Here is a 26491-nt window from a genome sequence, read left to right as displayed (position 1 = left end):
TGGAGATACTAAGTTTAAAGTGCCTCTTAGCCATCTTAATGGAGCTGTTGGGTTTGTGGTTGGACATTGGAGTCTGGAATTCAGATCTCTAGATGAAAGAAAGAATTTGGAGAATATTAGCATATATGTGATATTGAAAGTTTTGATACTGGATGAAGTCACTACTTATATGCAGAAGGAAAGAAATTTGGGACCAAGCCATGGAGATGAAGAAGAGGAGGCTCCAGAAAGGAGATGAGAAGGAGCAAGCAGTAAGGAAGGTGGAAAACTAAGAGGACAAAATGTCCTGGGAGCCAAGTGAAAAGTTTGAGGAAGAGGGAAGAATGATAGACTAGCAAATACTGCTGAGGGGTCAGTTAAATGGGAAATGTGAATTGGGTGTTGGACTTAGTAACTTGAAGGTCATTGACTTTCTCTTGGAGGACAGTTTCAGTGGACTAGTAGAATCAAAAGTCTGATTGGTGTGAGTTATTTAATAATTCATTTATTACATGTAATGAATTAATGCCTAACACATAATAGAAACACAATAGAGCCTTTGTTTCTTTGTATGGTAGAACATATTACAACTTCATATTTTTTTAAAAAAACACTGCTAAGTAAAAACAAAATGCATACTTCAACCACTGCTAAATAAAAGAGCATACACACTTCAGTAGAGAAGCTATTGAAACAATCAATACAGAGCAATAAATTGCTATGATTTTCAAGCATTTTCAATTTTGACTTTCCTTGTGACCTTGTTTTTATTGAACAGAGAGCATAAATGTTGCAAATAATTGTTCTAAAATAACCAAATCTTGTGGTCATCATTTTTGAGCTTTTAACAAGAAAGGAATAGTGAACAAAAGACTAGAATGCTGTCCCTTGAAAATTACAGCATTTAACAGCCAGTGGTTTGGTTTGATTCACCTGTCTGAATTGGTTAGTCTGTTTATGTTAATAACTGTCATTTCCTTGTGTTTTCTTTTCTGTAAGATATATAATGTATCTATCTATTATGGCGACAAGGAGAAGAAGACACTTTTGTTCACAGATTGATTTCCATACCTGAGTTGGAATGTCAGTTGTGGTTCAAAATTAAGCATAATTTTTCACACTGTTAAATTGTTATGTGCAAAAGGGAAGAAACTAACAACGAAAGGTTCAATGGGAATAAACTTCTAATAGGACAGGTTTGGAGTTGACTTTACCTCCTTTATTAGAATTGCAGCAAAATGACCAAACATAACATATCTCTTTTTAAAAGGGATCTTTTAGTTTACATTATCTTCTTGTTAAAGTAAATAGGAGCCTCAGAAAATGATACAATTTTAATAAACACCATGTTACAGAGCATATGCAAATGAATTCATCAGTTTCAGAATACAGTCTTTGAAAATATTAATGTGATAACTAGCGCATATATTATGAAGACATTGTTGTTTTATTATTTACTGTGTTAGCACATAATTTGATATATCACATCTGGCCTTGAGGCTTATTTATTTGCTTTGTTAGGAAAGAATTATTCAGGAGATGCAAGTATCAAGCAATTTTATTTTTGTCACCTTTATTTCGGTAATGCTGGTTCATCCCTTATTATAGCTGGAGACGGCCATTGATTTTATGGTCATTTTTAAATAATACAACTTCTGCGGTCACTTTATGTCATAAAACAACCTCAAATTAAAGTGTCCAATCCCATTTTACAATTAAAACTCTCAACTTAAGTCAGGAGTTGTCGAATTTTTGTGCCATACTTCCCAGTGACCCTTGGGTGTAGCCCATGGATCGCCTTTCAAAATAATTTTTAAAATGTAATAACAAATGGGGCATAGAAAACAAATTATGTTGAAATATAGTCATCATAATATTAAAAGTCAATAATGCACTCTTCCAAATGGTCCTTTATGTTCACTCGGCTTTCAGGAATTTGGGGGCACTCCAGATTCCCTCAGTTAAGCTGTGCTTGCTCCATGAGGCACCTCCTAAAATAGAACCAGAAATGACCACAGCTTCATGGGTAAACCAGCCCATCTCTTGCCATTTGCTTTGTGCCTGCAAGAATCAAAACCAGTTTATTATATGTCCATCAGACTACTCAGGATACGTAGCTTCTCAGTGTGGTCTCTACAGCCTTTCTCTGCCGTAAAATTGGGAGGTACTCACATCCACCCTGACACCACCATCTACACACAGTGGAAAGGGGAAGTGGACTCCTAACACACTGAGAGTGCTCTTTAATAATTGTTCAACACTTTGTCTCATTTTGTCTTTTATTTCTGACCTACTGAGCCCTCAGTCTCGAGGTAGAGTTCAAAAGTCATCTGAGAAGTTTTAGGGCAACTATTTTCCAATCTACGTATGTAGTCTCACTTTGGGATATGATTTATAGTATTTTCATACTTCTGTCAAAGCTGAGATAGTAAAAGTCCTGTGTTAGTGTTATGATGCAATGGATGAAGAAGACCTGAAATTATTGGCCAACAATCCTGACTGAACCTAGGAGGTATTTGAATCGTCCTCAAGATTAGTTTTCATTTCTTCCTAACATAGTTTTTATTAAAATATAGCATTAGCCTCAGCATGATCTTCTAGCTTCAGAGTGGCAGGAGTCACAGAGCTTCAATAAGAACAGATTCAGTGGGAATGTATAATAATATTTAACATTTTACATACAGATTAGTAAAAAATCAGATGCACAAATAAAAGGGTAAGATATTTAAAAACGTCAGATATTTTCCAAGTTATACATGTGGAAAAGACTTAAGCCTCTGGCAAAGACCATTACAATGTAAAAATATGATGAAAAAACACAGAAATGTTATCTTTGATTATGTCAGAAATTGTAACTGATGTTTTGCATTAAAGAGTAAGCAAAATTAAGAGGCAACAGGTAATTTTCTAAGAGTAATATTTGCAACAGGTTTCCCAAAATTTCAAAATATGCGGAGTTCGTAGAAATTAACAACAGCAGCAAAAAAAAAAAAAAAAAAAAACACCTCTCACTGGGAAATAAGCAATAATAAGAATCAATTCACAAAAGAAAAATATCCAACTACCCTATGTATATGACAAGAGGACCACTGTTGGGAGTTAAGTAAATGCAAATTATTTGAAATCATTTTAGAAATAAATAATAATGAAGACCAGAAAAGCTAAGGGTCTGTGCAAATGGATTCTTTCATACACTGCTGGACTGTGGGTAAATTGGTACATTCTAGAACTCTGCATGGCAACATGCCACAGGAACTTGAAAAAATGCTCATTATTTTAGAATCAGGATATATCAGAAGGAAATCACTATGAACATATATAATAATCACCAACAAAATGGTTTTTAAAAGCAATATAAAAATGGTAATTACATAAATATCCAACAATTAGGAATTAGCCCAGTCAATGAAATGTGTCTGTATAATTGTATACTATGCTTTCCTAAAAATCTAGGATTTAGAAGCCCAACAGCACCATGATAAAGAGGCCAGATAGACCCAGCTCGGTGCTCATCCTGGAAGTCTCCATCACTTCCAAGCTGTGACTTGTGCTGGCTTCTTAAACTCTGAGTTATCATCTTCTCATCTTTTAAGCTGGAATAATAAGAGTGTCACATTATAAGATAACCAGGCCCAAGGAGGCTGTGCATGTAAATCACTCAGCTTATTGTCTAGTTCATACACAGTGAGCTCTCCATCAAAGTTAGCCTTTAAGTGATCCAAACATTCCACAGCATGGAAAATATTAACTATATTTGAATAAAATAAATTGCTAGGTACACAGTGATTCTACTTTTATTTAATATTATTTGAAATTGACAAATAATACTCATATGCATTTATGGGGTACAATGTGGTGTTTTGATATATGTATACAGTGTGAAATTGTTAAATCACACTAAGTTAACTTATCTACCACTTATCATTTTTTGTTGAGACATTTGAAATGTATTCTTAGTTATTTTAAAATGTATAATACATTTTTTATTGACAATAGTCCTCCTGCTTTGCAGTGGATCTCAAAACATATTTCTCCTGTCTAGTTGAAACTTTGCACCCTTTGACCAACCACTCTTCATTTTCTCTCTTCCCCTCCCCCAGTCCCTGGCAACCATCATTCTTCTCTCTACTTTTATGAGTTTTACTGATTCAGATTTCATGTAGAAGCGAGATCATGCAGTATTTGTCTTTCTGTGCCTGACTTATTTCACTTAACCTAATGGCCTTCAGTTTCGTCCACATTGTTTCAAATGACAGGGTTTCTTTCTTTTTGAAGGGTGAATAGTGTTCCATTATGTATATATACTACATTTTTATGTATTTACCACTTGATGAACACTGAACTTGGCTGTTACGAATAGTGCTGCAGTGAGCGTGGGAGTATGAATATCCCTGTGACATAGTGACTTCCATTCGTTATACATCCCGGAGTGGGGTTTCTGGATCATAAGGTAGCTGTATTTTTAGTTTTTTGAGGAACATCTATACCATTTTCCATAATGGCTGTACTAACTTACATTTCTATCAGTAACACGCAGATATTCCCCTTTCTCTGCATCGTTGCCAACACTTACTTGTCATCTTTTAAAACAGCCATCCTAACAGGTATGTGGTGATATTTCATTGTGGTTTTAATTTGCAGCTCCCTAATGTTGGGTAATGCTGAGCATTTTTGCGTCAGCCCATTAGCCAATTGTATATCTTCTTTCAACAAGTGTCTGTTCAAGTCCTTGGGCCATTTTTAAATTGGATTATTTGTTTTCTGGTTATTCAGTTGTTTGAGGGTCCTGCTTTTTTTTTTTTTTTTTTGAGACGGAGTCTCGCTCTGTCACCCAGGCTGGAGTGCAGTGGCCGGATCTCAGCTCACTACAAGCTCCGCCTCCCGGGTTCCCGCCATTCTCCGGCCTCAGCCTCCCGAGTAGCTGGGACTACAGGCGCCGCCACCACGCCCGGCTAATTTTTTTTGTATTTTTTAGTAGAGCCGGGTTTCACCGTGTTAGCCAGGATGGTCTCGATCTCCTGACCTCATGATCCGCCCGTCTCGGCCTCCCAAAGTGCTGGGATTACAGGGTTGAGCCACCGCGCCCGGCCGGGTCCTGCTTTTATAAAGGGAGTTGCATCAATAAATAGAAAGAAATCACCAGAATCCGAAAAGCGAAGCATTTATCCGGAAAGTCCAGTTGTCAGTATCTTTAATGTCTTTTTATATTTTACATATTTTAAACTCTGAAAAATAAATACGAAGTAATTTAAAGTTAGGAAAACCTTTCTGGATTTCACTCGAATACATGCTTGAAAGGGCCCAAGTGTGTGTTGCTCTTAAAACCCAGGCAGGGCCCTCTTGGTATTTAATCTGTGGACGCTGGCTCTGTGCCGCCTTAAACCCTGTCCGGAGCGATTGATTCAGCTGAGAACCAACACCGAAAACAATGATAATGCTACTTATTTTAATTTCTATAAATATTGGGTTGAGGTACTATTTTTCAAATATCAGAACTGTCTTTTATTTGGGAAAATAAATGGAAAATCTCAAACTTCAGAAATGATTGGTATAGCATGTTTTCTAGCGATTAACACTATCAGTAAATGAACAGGCTGTCAAAGGCTGAGATGCTGTAATAGGAAATGGGCACAGTGCTGGGGGCTTTGACCTGATGCAGTGAAAAGTTACCCTTATATGGGATCATAAAAAGAGAAGATGTTCTAATGACCGAATGACCCTGTTGTCTGTCTTTCCCAGGCCTACGTCACACTGGATGTGTGTGTGTTGGGGGGCAGTTTTAGAGGAGACCCCTTCTAGAGTAGACTCAGTCTCCCAAATGTGGAGCCTGGGATTCTCCTGTGCTTTCATAGCTGAAAAACACTAGGACTTGGTGATGGTTTTGCAAAGCACACCAGGAGGCAATATGCCACATTTACCAAACAAGACTGTGCCTGCACTGATGGAGAGCCATGGGAAAGCTGAAGCAAGCATATAGACACTGTGTATCATCCAGAGACTAAATGTTAATATAAAATTAGTATGTGGAAGAGTGAGGGACATAGAAGTGGTTTACAGAAAGAAGAAAAAAATTATATTAACATACAAAAATGATGGTGTGAATGCAAGATGTATTAGGAGCCTCAGTATGGTAGTGTTAACCTCGTGGCTTGACTTCACTGTGTGACTGCGTGTCCACTCTTCTGTGCTATTTCAAGTCTGAGTGCTGGAGGCTGCAGAGCATGGCCTCAGATCTCAGTGACCATGCTTCTTCCTTGGGTCAGTTACCTAAACGCTTAAACCACTGCTTCTCCGTCTGCAAAATAAGGGCAACAATCATATCACAGATGGTAAAGATTAGAAGAAATAACTCACAGCTTTTATACCTAATGTTTTAGAAGCCTCTCCAACCACCTGTCCTGCTTTGTAGCTACATAGGTGGTTTCCAAATTGTAATTTTTGTGGGAACTGTGTTTGCAAATACGCTGCTGCTGGTTCACGGCAGAAATGATCACCATCTCCGTGTTTCTCACACGACCCTTAAAGTAGCAGGAGAGGAATGTTCTGAGACACAGTAGTGATCAACACTGTTACATTTGGGCACCTGGTATCCTCCAGTCATAGTCAGGACAAGTAGTAGGAGCATCAGTTCCGTTTCATAAATAGGTATTTGTGGTGTTGTTTTTTTTTTTTTTCCCAAATCTTTTAACTCTAGGTCTAACATGTTCTTAGTGATGAGAAACTATATCCCATGGGGGCTAGCTGTTTGCTTATGGATTCAGAATTTGATTGCCAGTAGACTGAAGACAATGCTCTTAACTCCTGCTATTGTATTATGATAATTGAAAAGTTGGTTATCTCGTGTGGTTAAGTAGAGGTATTCAATTAGGGTTTTCCTTTGTTTGTTTATTTTGGTTTTGGGATTACCTAGAAGTAAACTTGCCAGCGTCCACAAAGGTTACTGGTAGTAAAACTTTGGATAGAGTCTCTAGTGAGTTAGCTAGGACTTCTAGTCTTCCTTCCCAGCTGTGCTTGTGATGACTGGCCCAGGGTTGGACTAAGTTCTAAATGGTGAGAGCCAATTTTTGCTTTATGGAAAGCAAATCTAATCTTGCAGGGATTGGCCCTGCGAACTTGGCATCATTAGTATCAATTGCTAACCAGAAAATGGATTCATTCTTGATTCCATTTGTAGACTCCGCTTTAGATGCTAAAAATTAGTTTCTTCTGAGATTCAGATTATTGCATATAGCACAGAGTAACTGCCAATCATTTATTGATTATTCAAATAATGTAGAATCAATTTAGAAGCAGATGAATAGATTAATTCTCTAGGATAGCAAGTATATAAAATTATATTTTCTAAAATACTTGTGGATATATCATTTTTGGGACTGTTTCCTAGAATATTAATAGGATTAATTCTATATGTAGCAAGCCTGGGAAAATCTATGTGAAACAGTGTCTTAATTTAGATGAATATATTTATTCTAATGTAGTTGAGTTACAAGAAATAAACATATATTTACACTCTGTAGATTGAAGAGCCTGATTAGGTCCAAAGGCATAAAAATAAATGTTTTTGTTAAATTTTATCAAAATGTACACATTTAATAAGCCTTTTTGACTTTAATTTTGTCTTTGTAATAAAAACACAATGGAACAGAGCTACAAAATTCCATGCTGTCAAACCTAGAAGATGGCATTGATTTTACTACTTTTAAGGTTTTTTTCTTTCTTTTCTGATAGTTTTCTTCTTCCTAATTCTTATGTTTATAAAATAAATCATGTAGTTGCTTAGTAACCTCATTAGAGTGTGATGAGAGTTTATATAGAAATAAAGGCTGCTACCTTAGAAACAGGAATTCCCTCACCTGAAAAATGTAAAAAATTCTCCAAACTATTATTCCAAAGGCCTTATTTCTAAACTTAAGATTCCATTAAAAAACTAATCTGGGGCCAGATGTGGTGGCTTATGCCTGTAACCCCAGCACTTTGGGAGGCCAAGTCAGTTGGATTACTTGACCCCATGAGTTCAAGACTAGTCTGGGTAACACACAACATGGTTAAAACAAGTCTCTACCAAACAAACAAACAAAAAAAATTAGCTGGGTTTAGTGGCACGTACCTGTATTCCCAGCTACTTAGTAGGGTGAGGTGGAAGGATCACTTGAGCCCCGGAGATTAAGGCTGCAGTGAGTCATGATTCCACCACTGCACTCCAGCCCAGGTGACAGAGAGAGACCCTGTCTCAAAAATATAATTACAAAAGAAACTAAAACTGGGAGAATGTTACAATGGTAGCTACACAATCATTTTTAAGCCACCACCAGGATTAGTTAATCCTTTTTAGTGTTCCTGTGCCTTTTACACATACAGAAGCATCACAATGATCACATTTCCTGTTTTTAGTTATTCTTTGAATGACTTTCTATAGCACCAAGTTCAATGCCTGGAATATAGAGCTAATCAGCAAATATTTTACCTTTGGGCAAGAAATGGTAAGCTTTTCAATGATTATATTCTGTATTTTAAAATATTCAGATTACATTGAAATGGAACTCTCGGAGGGGGATGGGAATTACATGAAAAAGTGCACACTATCAGAGTCAGAAGGAAAATGAATAACCATAAGCATCCTTGCAAAGACTGATAATGACACCCACTTATACCAAATAAATAAAATTACATGTATGTTCTTTTGTCTTTATGGTCTCTGTATTTTAGATCCAACATTTAATTAAGTAGCTCTCTTTAAACCACTGAGTGAACTGCATGAACACCACTACTTTAAAAAAATGGATAATAAGATGTCTCTTCACTACAGTTACACATGGCGTGTGCGAGTGGCTACAAGGAGGTGGTGTCTCTTATCCTGGAACATGGTGGAGACCTCAACATAGTAGATGATCAGTACTGGACCCCCCTCCATTTGGCAGCCAAATATGGCCAGGTAGAGTGATTTTCTGAATTCTTTTAAAAATAATTTTATATAATTACTGAATAATTTCATATTCAATTTTGATTTGATTTTAAATTATGTACTAATCATTATTGTAATTTGACTTTTAATAGTATCTTCCTACTGAACAAATAATTTTATGGTTAAAGGAAAATGCTTATATAAGAGCACACAAAAACATGTTCCTTGTGTATCTGAATATTGTAGTCAAATCATTGAAGAAATAATCAAAATCTGTAAACATTTGTCATAATATGGAGTTAAAATGTTTTTCATATTATATACACTTCATAAGCTTACAGTTTCATGAATCTGTAATAATTATGTGTTTTCTACAGCTAATATTTTATTCATGGCAATAGTAGAAAAAGTAACTTAGTTTTACACCTATATGGAGATTTAAGTTAATGTGTTCATTTCAGAACATTACTTTGGGGTAACAATCACATCTAGTAAATTTGTAGTAAGTTAGATCTCTAAGAGACTAACCATTATGTAAAATAATCTATCATACACTTCAGCAGTGTAACTGTCAAAAGAATAGAAAGTGATTGCATTTCATGTATTTTAGAAAAAAAACATATTGCATGGGGAAGTTCTTTCAAACAAAAAAGAACATTGTTTTGACAGCACCTTCTGTAAAAAAAGATCCGTTTATTCAATACATATATTTAAGGGTCTACTAAATATCCCTGAGTTGTGCTTCTACGGTGATTCAGTCTCTTTATTTGTTGCTGGTCTGTTCCAGCTTTTTATTTCTCCTTGACTGAGTCTTGATGGGTTGTATGTTTTTAGGAATGTATCAGTTTCTTTGAGGCTCTCCCATTGGTTCAATATATTTGCTCATAATATTCCATCATGATGCTTTTAAATTTCTGAGCCATCCGTGGCACCATCTCCTCTACCAGTTATTTTTGAGTTGCTCGCTGTTCCTGGGGTTATTGTCATAATTAACGTGGAGGAGCAGGAAGAAAAATCTAAGTTGGTGAATTTTAAAACAGCTGTTTCTTCTTCTAAAAATACTGATTTCTGGCCGGGCACGGTGGCTCATGCCTGTAATCCCAGCACTTTGGGAGGCCGAGACGGGCGGATCACGAGGTCAGGAGATCGAGACCATCCTGGCTAACACGGTGAAACCCCGTCTCTACTAAAAAAAAAAAAAAAAAAGCTAGCCGGGCGAGGGTGGCGGCGCCTGTAGTCCCAGCTACTCGGAAGGCTGAGGCAGGAGAATGGTGGGAACCCGGGAGGCAGAGCTTGCAGTGAGCTGAGATCCGGCCACCGCACTCCAGCCTGGGCGATAGAAAGAGACTCCGTCTCAAAAAAAAAATAAAAATAAAAGTACTAATTTCTTAAAGTCTTGTAAAGCTTGGTAAAGAATGATACAAGAACATTAATGTGTCATTATTTTCACATGAAACCTGCCTGCAAAGCAGGGAAACGAGTATACGTTTCTGCAACTGCTCCATTATAAAGTAGCTACTGCAGTCTCTGGCTCTACATGTTGAGCGCGCCTAAAGGTAATCAATGTTTCCTGACTCATAAGGAGAATCTAGATACTTATTTTCTACTTCCTGGAAGCTGTAATGACCAAGGCATAAAGAATTAGATTCTGATTAGAATCCGAAATTCTGATTAGAATCAGAAATTTTATCCCTCAAGCAATCAGATGAAGCTACTGACCTTTTTCTCAGAAATGCATAGACACAAAAAGTATCCCTACCATTTCAGAGGTTGAATCCTCTATGAAAACTAGGCATAGACCTTCCAGAGGCCCCTAAGAAATCCTGCTCTGCAGAAATAGAACCTTCTTTTTTTTTTTTTTAATGAAGGAGTCTTACTCTTTCGCCCAGGCTGTAGTGCAGTGGTGCAATCTCAGCTCACTGCAACCTCTGCCTCCTGAGTTCAAGCAGTTCTTGTGCCTCAGCCTCCCAAGTAGCTGGGACTACAGGCACTCACCACCACACCCGGCTAATTTTTTCTATTTTTACTGGAGACAGCGTTTTGGCATGTTGGCCAGGCTGGTCTCGAACTCGTGACCTCAGGTGATCTACCTGCCTTGGCCTCCCAAAGTGTTGCATTCACAGGCGTGAGCCACCGTGCCCTGCCAGAAATGGAAGCTTCTATCCAGGAAATTATGCTTCTAATCTATACTATGTAGTAAGAATTGAGAGACAAGATCAGCCAGATAAAATTTGTATTATGTGGTAAAAAATCTGGATGGATTTTTAAATGTTTTTTTATATAGTTAGATTTAACAATAAAAAATCCTTTAATGATTAACATATATGCCACACATGATACATGCCATGCGTCAGTGGTAGAGGGAACATAAGCCCAATCTAATTGCCACTTCTTTCAGAAAGCTTCCTAGAGATTCCTGTCCCTCAAAAGTCATAAGACACAGGAATCACCGAATGATAAGGCAGAGAGAATTAGTGGCTATCAGTGTTACTACCTGCCTTTACCTGTCACATTCCAAAAACTTCCCAACCTTTTATTAATCTGTTCTTTCAAATTAGAGAAACACAGTCATGAACTTACATGAGAAATATGATTCAGTAGCCATGTTTACTTTGTCAGATGCAAAGGAATTAAGATTGTTTTTATTGCCCCCCCTCCAGTGTGCCAGCTAGGTTTCCAACATTCATCATTTATTCATGATAAGTCAACTGCTTCATTGTTTCAAAACCAGCTACAAAACAGTTGACCCAAAAATGTACACACACCCTAGCTTTCATTTTTTAAAGGTTTCCTATACTTCAGTCTTCTATTTTCTCATGCATTTGATTCTGCTTGTTTAAGGGATTGCATTCGGCAGTTTTTGCATTGTTATAAATTCCTGAGACTGGGTAATTTATAAAGAAAGGAGGTTTCATTGGCTCACAGTCTGCAGGCTGTACAAGCATGGCACTGGTATCTGCTGGGCTTCTGGGCGGGCCTCAGGGAGCTTTGACTCATGGCAGAAGGCGAAGCAGGAACAGGCACATCACACAGTGGAAGCAGGAGCAGAAAGAGAGTTGGGGGATGTATGCATCGGGTGGGGACAGATGCCACACACTTAACGAGATCTTATGAGAACTCACTCAGCACTGAGCCATGAGACATCTGGCCCATAACCCAATTGCCCCCGACCAGGTCACACTTCCAACAGTGGGGGTTGCAATTCAACTTGAGATTTGGTGTAAACAAACATCCAAACTATAGCAGGCATTATGCCAGCTTTGCTTTGAGGCCTCCATGGCCTTCTCACTGGAATAGAAAGGGCCAGCGCTGGGTACCAGCCCCACCACTCACTGACCGTGAACTCAACAAGCCTTGACTGTTCTTTTTCCACAGAGCCCAACCTTGGGGCCACCAATTATTGAGAATGATAAGCATCTATAGAAAGGGGAGACTTTTACTTAGTTCAGCAGATTTTTGCGAATCATGAAGGTGAATGCCTCGTGTGTATATGGATCATCAGTCAACATGTGTCCTGATTCACTGATGGTGGCTAGATTGGTACAGACAGATATCTTATTCAATGGTTTCCAGAAATGGCCGTTTACAATGTGCAGATGAGGCAGGTTTTTAAAACACATTATCTTTATCCTCTGCTTCGCTAGACTTGCCTTTAATTTTCTTACTTCTGATACATTTTAGTACTAAGGAAAGTGTCTGAAAATCATGTGTCTTTACTACTTTGTTCCATTAAGCCTAGTCAAGTAGTGTCTCCACTCAAATGCGTGCTCCGGAAAAACAGACTTTGAGTTGTCCACTGTGATAACCCATTGTCCAGCAGAGTGACCAGAAGACAAAGGCAACCAACCCAGAATTAGATGCAAAATTGGAAATACTGAGTATAAATGAGGCTTTTGTTTTAGAATATAAGACATCAAAACCAAGACACTCTTCTTTTACTCAGACTGATAAAACTACTGAGAGATTTATGATAATAGAAGATTTTGAGTAAATTGCATCTCAATTAATTCACCAAGAAAGATAGTATATGACATCTGGAATTATTCTAAAAAATTGTTCTCCTGCAAAGATATCATTTAGTATGCACTTTAGAAATTATATTTTAGAAACAGGTTTATGTGAATATCAATTTATATGCATGGAAGATTTATAACTCTCTCTGAAGAAATTTGCTGTAAATATATATTGTATCTGTGTTCAGGGCAAAAAGCTTTAGAAATGTGAACATTTTAGAGAGACTAATGGCATTTTTAGAGACATTCACAGTAATTTCACTCTTATAAAGACCTTATAAATGTAACTACCTTTATGGAGAAGGAAGTAGCTCACAATCTATAACTGTACTTATTATTTACATTTATAGTGGGATGATATGCATATTTTAAAACTGCCTTTTATAAATATATTAACTTTCGCAATGGAAAACAAAAGAGATGCTTGTTCTTGTCAAAAACTGGGAACTGAATAAATTATGTGAGCAATAAGTCTTTTGGTTTTACAACTCTTTCATGAGTTGTACGTGAAGTAAAATTTCACTCTAGTCTTGTATATATTTACTGTATTTAGTATTTACAAGAGAATTGTCAATACTACACCCAAAGATAAGAAAATATTTGTACAAATGCTGGAATCTAAATATTTTTGTTTCCCAAAGTATTTTGTATGGCATAACTCACACATCTTAATGTTTAAAAAGCCATTTTTATTCTCAAATACAATTTTTACCCAAGTATATAAAAATTAAGATATATTCAGAGCTCTAATTATTTTGCCTGTTTATTTCTTCTTTGCTTTGGAGAAAACAGTCTGATTATGCCCCTACCCCTCTGGCCATGTAGTATTGACACGCTTCATATGCCATCCTAGGCTCTAGTTGATGTTTGCCATGTCTTTGAGAAATATTCTCATGCCCTCAGCTTCAAGTGCTCTCTACATGCTCATGGCTGCCCAAGCCTCCTCTCTGTTCCTCTCCCAAATTCTGCATCCGCGTATACCCAGCGGCTGTCTCTTTCTTTCTGTCCTCTAACACCACCTGTTAAAAAAAAAAAAAAAAAAGCCATCATCTTCTCTTTCCCATCCCTGTCTGTGGCTCTTCTGTTTCGTCATTTATTCATCACAAAACTGGTCTTTTGCCATTTTCTTACTTCTCCCTCCTCTCTCGTGCCTAACAGAACACTGAGCCTACAGACTTCCACCCAGCGGCTTGTGTTGAGATATTTAAGCCATAATCATCACTGGTCAATCTGTGCCTCCTCACTGCCTCTCTCCTTGCCCAGGACACTAGCATCTCTACATCTGGGTTAACCCATCAGCCTCTAGCAGGTTTTTATCACCCTCCCCCACTCTTCTCTCAATGACCAGGCTACAGTAATCATTCCACAGGCAGATGTAATCACACTGTGTCAACACAGTATCCTTCCATTGCGGTTGAAATAAAATACTTATTCCTTAGCACCATTTATAAGTCCCCATGTGTCAGAGGCCCTGCTTAAGTCTCGCATTTTATTTCTTCTGCCTCGCCCCATCATATCTGGGGGTAAAGCTATACTGAATGTATCTCCATTTCTAGAATGCACCACTACATATAGCCTATTTTTGCTCTTCCTGAAATTGTTAAATTTTACCTTGCACAGCTACATTGAAATGTCACTTCACTGGCCGTCTTTCCTAATGCTAGGAATTTGCATATGACGGTTCCTCTCCTGTCCCTGTACAAGCACCCTGCATATCCCATATCACAAACACAGCCTTACCAGAACTTGCTGTAGTTGTCAGTTCATTCATCTGTATCACCTTTTAGTCTGTAAGAACTGAGTGCAGGAACATTTGTTTGGCTTATCAAAATATTGTAGTATCTCAGACGGAGCCAACACAGAATACTGGCTAAGTTACTATTTATTTAATGAGAGGATCAATAAATGCCTTAATGTAATACATACTTGCCTTTATCAATGGATCACTGAATAAATGTGTGAACAGTAGATGAGTGGTCACACCCCTTGAGACTGCTTCTTGCAGGAAATCATTCTGGAGATTTCCAAGAAAAACCTGGGCACATGCAAGGACTTTGTTAGCACTGGAAATAATTTGCATTTGGGATGTATTACTAAAATAAATCATGCACAAATCAAAGGGATTTCAACCAAAGGCAATATATTGTGAGCAACACTGTATTTAATGGTTGCTATATGTCCCCCCAAAATTTGTGTGTTGCAAAGTTAATCCCCAGTGCAGCAAAATTGGGATGTGAGGCCTAATGAGGGATATTTAGGCCATGAGGCTTTCACCTTCATGAAAGGATTAATACAACTATAAAAAGAAATTGCAGGAATGTTTCTCTCTCCTGCTTTTCCGCCATGTGAGGATATAATGATCTTTCTCTCTGGAGGGGTGCAACGTTTAATGGGGCATCTTGAAAGAAGAGAGACTAAGGCCTGCTGGCACTTTGATCTTAGACTTCCCAACCTCCAGAACTGTGAGCAATAAATTTCTGTTCATTATAAATTACCCAGTCTCAGATATTCTGTTATAGCCGCACAAATACAACTATGACAACTGTGTAAAAGGAAAGTTCCATAAAAGGAGACTGAAGAGGGGTGGACACAGGCAGAGGAGGATTATGAGGTTTGCTGAATGGAAATGAAAGAGAAGTGTTTCAGAAAAGAAACACAAGGAAAATTATATAGAAAACTGCAGTGATGTCATATTATTTATTTTGTGGTATGAGAGCAGAACCATTTGGTTAATAGAAATCATAGTTGAATCACTAAAAGTAGTGATGTATTAGACGTTTAAAATATTATATCTGAAATAGTTCACATGGTTCTCAGAGTTAGAGACATTTACTCATTGCAGTGTAGAGTATGCACCATTGGACTTAGGTATATATAATTCAAGTGGGGTATGCAACTGCTGAGTTTCTGAGAGACTTTAACATTATAATTTCCTCTTTATTAAATTAAATCAATCATTTTTAGCTCCTCAACTAGGAAGGAATGAGTGCTGGCTCCAAACACTCATTGCTATATTTTAACTTTTTAAAGAGATACTTTGACTCTCAAGAAATTAATCTTGATAAATTTAGCCACACTGAAATACAACTATTTGAAGATTAAGTAAAGTCTATATTCAATAACTAATATTAATTCAAATTTGAGCTTAAATACATTTTCTTTGTTAGCCACTTAGTGTTTCCTTTTATACAGACACACATACTCTCTCTCTCTCTCTCTCTTTCTGAATAGTAGTCACCTTAACCTCTGATAACTTTGCTGATTATGAAATTCTTTTAATACTGGAGATGAGTTGCGATTGAAGGGCACACTCTGTCTGCTCACATTTTAAGTAATTTACCTAAAGCTGTTTTGTGAGGTTAAAACAGATGTTCCAGAGTAGAGTAATTGGAATGAGCCCTGGCCTGCTTAATTCAGTTTTGTGGAGTGCCTCGCTGATTTCTAATTGGAAGCACATAGGAAATATTGACTTTACGAAAGGAAAGAAATTCCCCAAGTAGGAGAAACTTCCTTATTTCACACATGAATGTTTATTTTTACAGGCCTGAAATAAAATGGAGTTAGTTTTATTGTTAAAGATTTTCTTGTAGGAAACATTTACTTTTATGACTTAAATGCTTTCCGCAGTTGAAGTTTTAGAGAACAGTAGTTTGTCAGGAGATTGCACGTGATTTTATTTGGAGTTCTAGAAAAAGCAAATTGAATTGAGTAATGCAACATGATTGTTAGACTCTCTGATACTCTGACGTTTTTGCAAAGATATAAAAGCTTTAGCATTATTGCCATTCTTTCAAATTTGTGGAAAACGAAGATAATCTTAAGTAATTTTTGGCTTTCATTGTTTTTCTTTTCTTTTCTTTCTGAATTTCTCTTTCCTTTCCTCCTATCTACATTTTTCCCTACCTTACTCTATCTTTTACGTTTTTGTTCTTTCATTTTCTTTCTTCTTTCCTTCATTTCTGACAAATGATATAAAGGCAAGAAAATCCCTCGAATCTTTAATAAAAAGCAATACTGATTCTTGCAACTATTTTAGTGTCCTGGGAACCTACAATATATATTTTATCTTTCAGATTTAAAGATAGCTTCTCTTTCTTTAGCAAACGATATATTTGGAAATCAAAATAACTTCTAAATATAAGCACCCTGCTATAACATGAATAAGTACTACTGAAATAATTTGTGCAAAACCAAACATTAATTTTGAATGGGCTTGTAGGAAATATAGCAATAGGGCATACTATTGAAAACCTAATTAAATTTAAAGTGAGAACACTGGCAAGAGCCATAATTATTTGGGGAGATCTCTTGGAATGCCTGGGCAAAAAGCTCAGCATGAATGAAAAATGCCACAGAAAATGTTACAAAAGCAAACACACAAACTCTACCGCAGATTGAAGAAACCATTGTCAGTCTAACAAGTAAAATAATGCACGAAATGAAAATGAAAGGCAAGGTTAGGAAAGGAGAAAGGATAATAAAAATACCAAAGAATCTCCAAAAAGCCTTAAAAATTAGAACCATTAAGTGAATTTATCAATTTTTTACAGTAGTGTTACAAGCATAACATAGATAGTAATGTGTTTAACAAAGTGTGCAATATTTGTACACTTAACACTACAAAACATTGCAGTGACGATTGAAAACTCATGCAAATAGAGAGGTAAGCACGCTCATTGATATGCAGTTGTCATTGAGACACTGAATATTGTTAAGGTATCTGGGAAGGCAGAATAGTGGCCCCCAACGATGTCCATTCCCTAATCCCCAGAACCTGTCAATATATTACAAGGCTAAATAAAGAACTTTGCCTTGTAACTAAGCTAAGGATCATAAGCTGGAAAGATTTTCCTGGATTCTCTAGATGGGCCTTTAGAAGCAGAGACTTGTTCTTGGCTGAGATAGAGGGGGCGTGACTGTGGAAAAATGGCCAGAGACATGCAATATTGCTGCTTTGAAGATGGTGGAAGGGGAGGGACCATTAACCAAGGAATGTGGGTGATTCCAAAACTGGAGAAGACAGAAACAAATTCTGCTTTATAACCAGAAGGGAACATGCTACCAGGGCCCTGATGTCAGCCCAGTGATACCTTTGTCAGACTTCTGATCTATGCAATTGTAAGACGATACATTTTTATTGTTTAAGCCACAAACCTTGTGGTGATTTGTTAAGGCATATCAAACTAGTATAGTAGCTTCCTGTTTAAAACAATCCCAATTTAAAGCCTGACAGTCTTTTTTTTAATAGAAATTGGGAAATTCATCCTAAAAATTATGGAATGCAAAGTACCTATAATAGACAAAATGTTCTTGAAGAAATAAGACACAGACTTTTTTCAAGACTTACTCTAAGTCTTTCACTTGTAAGATTTCAAAACTTGCTATAAATCTATACACATAAAGTTGTTAGGTAATACAGCAAGGATAGACCAGTAGATCAATGGAGCTTAAAATATAGTGGCTACAAATGAACATAACATGTCAGTTGATTTCCTATGAAGGTCTCAAGGCAATTCAAAAAGAAAAAATGTTCTTCTCCACAAATGTTGCTGAAAAACAAATAGTGCTGGACCATCCAGGCCTTTACATGGCATTCACAAAAACTCACTTGAAATGGACCACAAATATAAAAGTTAAAATTATAAAACTTTCAGAAGAAACTATAGTATAATACTACCATGAACTTTGAGTAGATAAAAATAGGTACAGATATTGCACTTAAACAAAAGAAAAGAAATAAAAGTGTTTTTCTGCTCATCAAAAGACATTTTTAAGAGTATGACTAGGCAAGCCATAGAATGAGAGGAAATACGTGTAATACTAAAGTGGAAAAATTAAAAGAAACTGAATTTACGGTTTAAGTTTACACTAGAATGGGCATGAAGTAGCACCTCCGCCCACCCACCCCAAGTAAGAGTTAAGAAAGAATATTAACTGCTCCTCTGTAAGGTCTGTGAAGCATTAACCATATCTCTCTCCCACATATTTTGTAAGTTCTGTAAGCTCCCGTTTTTCTTGCTGTGCAACTGTAAGGTCACACAACCAACCGATAAGCATGAGTTGCAAGACGTGTTTCCCAAGATATAAGCTGAGTCCTAAGAATATCACCTGATAATTAACTGCTTGGTACTTGCTTTTGTAAGCCAGCTTCCTGCATCATGTAATTCCCACCTTGAGGTGCATAAAAAGCATCCATTTTCTTTGTTTACTGCTCAGACTTTCAGGATGCATGTCTGCTGAGCCAGTGTACACCTAAAATATACCCTCCTGAACTCCACTTGGTCTCTCCAGTCTCTGATTTCCTGCTACAATACATATATCTGAAAAATGCATCCAGATCATATAAAAATGCAGATAGACTAATAATAGAAAGTTAAACAATGCAGTAATAAATGGACAAGAAATTCCTGAGTAGACAGTTCGCAAAAGATGGTCATTAAGCACATGAAAGCTTTTCAGTTCAGTATCACCAGTCATCAGGGAAATGTAAATTAACCTACACTGAGATAGTACTTCAGTGGCTAACATTGTTTTACTATGACAATATCAGTGTTGGAGAGCATGTGGCAAAATTGCCAGTGAGGATAAAAAAATAGTAAAACCACTTGGTAAACTTTTCTGGCAATTTCTTATAAAGTTAAATATATACTTACCAGATTACCCAGAATTCTGTTTTAGAATGTTCAAAAGAGAAAAATGAAAATCTACATTGACTAAAATGACATATGTCCATAGTAGCATTATTCAAAGAGCCAGAAACAAATGGCTCAACTCTCAAGAAGAAAATGATGAACATATTGTAATGTAGTTGTACAATGGACTACAGCTCAACAGTGAAGAGAGAAAGTGTCAATGCATGCACAAGCATGGACGAAGCTCAAGAACATTATGTTGGGCAAACATGTATATTTCTGTGTTTTATTGATGTGAAGTTTAAGAATAGACTAAACTAATCTGGGGTGCTGTAAATCACACTGTGTTTTCTTGTATGGGATGAAGATTAACCACAGTGGGGCAGGAGGGAACTGCTGGTGATGAGAAATGTTCTATATCTTATTTGTGGTGTTGATTACCCAGGTATACACATTTGCCCAAGTTTTATAACTGTGCACTTATTATTGCCCATTTTATTGCCCTTAAATTACTTTATTGTTTAAAAAAAGAATATTTGTAGAAATACAGCTAAGACGGCTTCAGTTTCCAGCACAACAATTGAGGTCTTTTAATTTTATGATTTGACTTCCATTGTTTTGGCTCCTCTGGCCTAGGAAAAAATAGTACCTACCAACATTTATCAATTGAGTATGAGCTAGTTTGTATTACAGAAACACACATTATTTCAGGACTTACTATTCTCTATAAATCAAAAAGACATCCAATGACCATTTTAAAATATTCAGAACAGAATCTTAATTTTAAAAAATTGCATTGTCTCTATCCCTATGTGAGACATAAAGAAAGTGGTGGTAATTTTCACTTGATGCAAATGTACAGCCTTTGAGGTTGCATAGCAACCTTAGATGTCTATATTGTAAGAGACAAGTTTGAAAAATAATGTTACCACTTACAAAGTTTGTAAGACATTAATAAAACAGGCTGGGCTCGGTGGCTCATGCTTGTAATCTCAGCACTTTGGGAGACCAAGTCAGACTGATCACTTGAGGTCAGGAGTTCAAGACCAGTCTGGCCAACATGACAAAACCCCGCCTCTATTAAAAATATAAAAATTATCTGGGTGTGGTGGTGCAGGCTGGTAATCCCAGCTACTCCAGAGGCTGAGAGATGAGAATCACTTGAACCCAGGAGAAGGAGGTTGAGTGAGCCGAGATGGTGCCACTGCACTCCAGCCTGGTCGAAAAAGTGAGATGTCTTAAAAAAAAAAAGAAAGAAAGAGAGAGAGACAGAGAGATAGAGATTAATAAAACAAACACAGAATGTGTAAATGGGAATATAAAACATATAAAAGCCGAAGTGATAGAACTGTTAAACAAAAGTACCATAGAAAGAATCAATAATACCTCAAATTGGTTCTTGTAAGGGTTAATGAAATGAACCAAGGTTTGGAAATACTGGTCAGAAAGACGGAGAGGGCATGCACAAAGTGACTGATAGTGTGCCTGCAAAGGGAAACAGAACTACAAAAACAGCACAGCTATTAAAAAGGCAATAAAAGAAAAAGCACAATAAGAAGATGTAACCAACAACATCATGCCAGCACATTTGGAAACTTAGACAAAACTGGCAAATCCCTAGAAGGTAATAACTTTAAAAAGTATTGTATAAAATCATACCAAGAAGAAATCCAGGAGAGTTCTGTTCCATTTTCAAAGCAATGTACCATTAAACCACAATAATCTATTCTTTTACACCCAAGAATTTAACAACAAGTAAATGCCTGATAATAAAATTATTAAGTAGAACGTAGAGCAACAGAAAGCCTTGTTAGGAGTAAGACTGTCAATCTGAGCAATCTCTTGGAGAAAAATATATTGGCACTATTTATCTCTTTGATACTGTCCAAACTGAGATCCCAGCAATTTCATTTTTAGGTACATATATCCTGGTGTATGTGTGCACTGAGAGATATAAATGAGACTACTTATGGGAACATTGTTTGTAAAAACAAATGAATGACTGCGAATGTCTTCAATATTCACTGGGAGAAAGGTGGATCAATTGTGATATATTTGTACAATACAATTCCATGCAGCCAAGGAAAAGAATGAAACTTGGTTAAACTCATCAACTCTGATGACTCAAAAATGCAATGGTAAGCCATGAAAACAGGCGTGGAAGAATCTATACAATAGGATTTCATTTCTATAAATGTCACAAACAAATTAAGCAATATGTTGCTTGGGGATACTTCCATATATGTGTGCTAAGCATATAGAGAAGATATTAATGGTTAACCCAAAAGTCATGATAGTGGCCAACTCTGGGAAATAGAGAGAGGCGTAGTTTTGGGGAGAAACTCACGAAGATATCATTTAAAAAAAATGTTGAGTACATATTTTTAAAAGTTGAGTACACTGAAATTTATTTCATTCTTGCCTTTTCCATAGCACATGTATATTATATATACCCTTTATATGTGTGATATGTTATAATAATTTTTTAAATTACATTAATTTCTCAAGTTACTTAACTCTTATAACTTGAGATTGCATTTTTCTAATGGTCCAATGTGACTTTAGGTTCATACTGCCCACGCTGCTGTCACAGAGGAGCAATACCAACAAGTTAGACTTCAATGAATAGTTCAATTAAAACAGAACAAAACACAGTGTACCATATAATTCCTCACATAAGGAGTATAGCTTAAGTACTTTCAGGTTATATTATGGCATATAGTCTACACTGTCCTTTTGTGCTTTGTTGTATTTTGCCTTTCATGTTTTAAAGTTTCAGGGTAGTGATTCATTCAGTGCAACTTACTTTAAAATATATTTTTACTGTTGTGTAACTAGTTTCTCATCCTACAAATGCACATAATATAAACCTAAAAGTTTTAAAATGTCCTTTTCAAATCTTCAGTGGTTAAATCCTTATTGGATAAATCATTTTTGTTCTGAATCCAGAAAGGACTGCAATAGTTTGAATATCTGACATCTTCACAAAAGGCATTGGGAAAGGTACTTTCCTGGGACTGTCCCAGGAAGGATTTCTGAGTGGGAATGCTGATGCCGTCTCATTCCAGCTGCCAGTTGGACAACACAGTGTGTAACTTACTGATGAATCCTTAGCATCTGCCATGGTGGTTCCCATTTCAATTATCTTTAATATTTCAGGCAAACCTGGTGAAACTTCTTTTGATGCATCAGGCAAACCCACACCTTGTGAACTGTAATGAGGAGAAGCCGTCAGGTAGGTTAGGAGCATCCTGGGACCATTGAGCAGGTACTGTTTCCTTCCTTTCGTATCGGGGTATCCATCTGTCTTCAGCACAGCTACAAAGTGAGAGCAGCACAAGCCTGTGAAGCTGTGTAACAACCAGCCTAGTTCAAGCACAATTCATCATCGCCTGTGCTCGGCTCCATTCCAAGAGGCTATTCACAGTTTAATCTACACTGTACCATTGTACTTTGTTGTATTTTGCCTTTCATGTTTTAAACTTTCAGGATAGTGATTCATTCAGTGTAACTTACTTTAAAATACATTTTTACTGTTATTTCATCCTAGTATCTCATCCTACCAAATACATGCTGATCCGTTAAGGTATTTTTGAAAAATAATAGCGTTATTATCTGTGCAGATATTTAAACTACAAGAAAAATACACAGGCTGACATTCTCATGCAAATTTCAAACTTTGAAAATCTTGACTTAATGTTACTTATTTTTTAATAAATATATTTTTGAAGATTTCTAAAATTATTTTAGTCACTGCCCTTTTGTATATTCATATCCTTATTTAATAAATGGATGCTACGTTAATTTTGTAACTTTTCTAATTTAACAGAAAGTTACTAATCATAATGATTTTTGCAATAGTAAAAAGAGTTCTGAATAACAAAGAGAAAAATCTAGCATAAGTAATACCACATCAAAATTTTGAAGGCAGTAACTGATCTGAATAACTTAATGAATCTATTATTGCTCTTTCTATACCTCTGCTAACTTAAATGTACTTTACTTTTGAGATTTGTCATTTGACATACGGTCAGGAGTATGAATTTCTAATAAATCTCCAGTTAAAGCCAGAAGGGATTTTTCTCTATTTGTTATTTATTGAAATTAAGTATCATTATTTAATGTTTATTACTTCATCTTCTCTGCTAAACTGAAGATTTACCAAACCGAAATGTAAGACAGCTTAATAGTCACAAACTTCAGAATCAAGCTAATATTACTTACAGTCTAGTAATTTTAACATTAACTATATTAGTATGCTAATGATAAATATCAAAAGAGCAAATAGAAATTTTTAGGTATTTTTAAAAAATATGTTTACTATGAATAAAAGTCACATCCTCTGTTAACTCTAATCTGGGTCTAACAGTAGCTCACGTTTTTAAAGTTCGTATTCCTGGCTTATTTCCCAGACAAGGGAGGATATGACTGACTTTTGACTGCATGGACTCCCGTGGCATACTCTCACCATTTAGGTCTAGTGTCATTTCAAACAGATGTCCAGGCATGGCGGTTGACAATCTTAGGAATGGAGGCAATGAATGAACTTCCGGTCTAGATTCAGCACTGGTCATCTCAGCACAGTGCATGAGGACTCTCTCAGGCAACTTTTACCATATTGCTCATGCAAAGTCGACTAGCAACCTAGTACCTTATTCATGGCCTACTGGCAATACGGGGCGCAGTGCTGGGCCCATAATAGATCCTCAGTAAAGATTTGCTAGTTGAATGAAAATACTTTTATCACATGCAAAAAGCAAAGACTTATAATGCAGTGAGAGGTTTCAACTAAAGCAGATATGCCAATAATCCAGGCAGCAAGAAGATATAACTAGATAAAACCAGATACAAGAATAGAGCAGAGAACAGTAAACCAGAAACTGTGCTATAACTGGGCAAATGAAAGTCGTCATCAGTATTATAATGTATTACTGTTATTTTATGTTTCTTGAATTTGGAATGGATTCATAAAAAAATATCGGGGGGGGGAAACAATTTGTTAGATGGGACAGAAATGTAATCTCGCAAAGTAAGAAAGCTGAACCCTCACCTACTTTTTACATGTATATAATATAATCTGAGGCAAACAATGACAAATCTTTACATAATATCTTCTTGTGGCAGCTACATTACTGTGACCAGCCCAGAAGGCCACATAGCTCTCATTTATAGACATAGGTGGTCACACAGTCTGGTCCTGATGATCGAGAAGCAGCAGCTGCCTCCAGTAGGTTCTTAATTGATATGAATGTTGATTTTTTCCTCATGCTCTATATCAGTTTCTAGATCGGTAATTGTTGTTAGTATAAACTTGACTGATACATATATATGTTGCTACCCAAACGTGTTGAGATGTTACTGTTATGTGTAATTTATAAGGGAATATATTTATTTATATTTGCAATTGATAAAGGTAAAAATATTATGGCTCGAGAGCAGACCCCTTGTGTAAATAATACAACTGAGTATTTACTTGTACAACTACCCATTTAGTAGAATGTTTATAGAAAGCCAGTTACATGCTTTATAATCCAGTCGATGGGAAAGTGTAACTCTTTCTGTAATTTTGGTTCATAGTCACCGAGATGCAGGACAAGTTTTACTGAGAATGAAATGACATTAAGTTTGTGCAAGCTTATTCTCAATGATTTTTTATTTTACATATCCCGCATCCAGTGTATACTATTTTCATATTTTATTTCATTTATAATTAAATATGTCACTGATGTAAAACAAAATAGTGTTTTAAAATGACAGTACTTCAATTTTATCCCAGCAATAAACTCTTAAGGTTTTTTCTTTTGAGTCATACATTGATAAATTTTTATCATTTTAAGCATATCAGAATTATTGAAAGTAAATAGATTTATGTACTATCACCACCCATCATTTTTCTGATTTTCTTATTTTTTTTCTTGTAGATATTGCTGCATCTGAGTTTATTGAGGAAATGCTGCTGAAAGCCGAAATTGCCTGGGAAGAAAAAATGAAAGAGCCTTTATCTGTTTCTACCTTAGCACAAGAAGAGCCCTATGAAGAGATCATGCATGATCTCCCCGTGCTGTCGAGTAAGCTGTAAGTGTCTTCCTGCTCATTCTCATTTGCCATCTTCTCTACCTGCTGGTCATTTCAGAGCCAATATTAAGTCTGACTCTCAGCAAAAATAAGTTAGAACAATTAAAATGGTTTATCAATGTAAGTACCAAAGAACAGTTGTTAAACATAATTTTGAGTTTAACAAAAAAACATAATGATGAGTTCAACATAATTTTATAAAAACCCTCTGATTTAAAAACAATGTTACTATATCAGTTATGAAATCAATTTCGTGTACCATGAGACCAAATAATATTTTAAACACATTCCAAGATTTTAGCTAAACTGATAATGAGGTTTCCAGTGATTATCATTATGGCTAACTTTCCTGAAAGAGAAAATACTGATATGTGTTTTTTTCTCTCATAAGCATAAAACAAATTATTTATTGTTGTGTATGTTATCTCCTAAAATAACTTTCCTGTTGCATTGAAAATATCAAATGGATCGACATCATTTTCAAGGTCTGAAAACGTGACACGAAGTGTGAATAACAAATAATGTTCGAATTAATGTTAAATTTATTGAAGAATAAGTGTTTATTTAACTCGTAGAATGATGCTTATGTTTCTGGAGTTTTTCTTTGCCAGCATATGGATATATAAACACAGGTTTTATGTATATAACTTAGGTATGCTTACATATTCATTCATTTTTAAATATTTGTTTGAAATCTACTGACTGTGGTGCTTGGCATATATAACAAAACAGATAGCAAACATTGTCAGGTAGAGATGGACTGTGAGTATCTAAATCAATAAGTAAATCTCTATGAATAAATAACATTGCATGTAATCTGTGGGATCTTGTTTAAAAGTCTGTGACATCATTTTAAAGACCTTCAAAAACAGCAATCGGGTAAAGCAATT

The 26491-nt window shown here is 36.2% G+C and overlaps 1 protein-coding gene across 2 annotated transcripts in view; it reads left to right on the top strand.

The window, feature by feature from the left end:
• Positions 1-26491, top strand: part of MYO16 (myosin XVI) — a 655611-nt gene that overhangs the window by 217525 nt on the left and 411595 nt on the right. For both annotated transcript variants that reach the window (XM_011966244.1, XM_011966243.1), the window contains exons 7-9: positions 8786-8911; positions 22686-22761; positions 25448-25601. In XM_011966244.1, coding sequence (XP_011821634.1) covers positions 8786-8911; positions 22686-22761; positions 25448-25601 — 356 coding nt within the window. The remainder of the gene's footprint in view (positions 1-8785; positions 8912-22685; positions 22762-25447; positions 25602-26491) is intronic.

The sequence above is a fragment of the Mandrillus leucophaeus genome, unplaced genomic scaffold, assembly GCF_000951045.1.
Source record: "Mandrillus leucophaeus isolate KB7577 unplaced genomic scaffold, Mleu.le_1.0 Scaffold750, whole genome shotgun sequence".
Lineage (NCBI taxonomy): Eukaryota > Metazoa > Chordata > Mammalia > Primates > Cercopithecidae > Mandrillus > Mandrillus leucophaeus.
The sequence above is the reverse complement of the archived record's forward strand: the minus strand, read 5'-3'. Positions and strand labels throughout refer to the sequence as shown.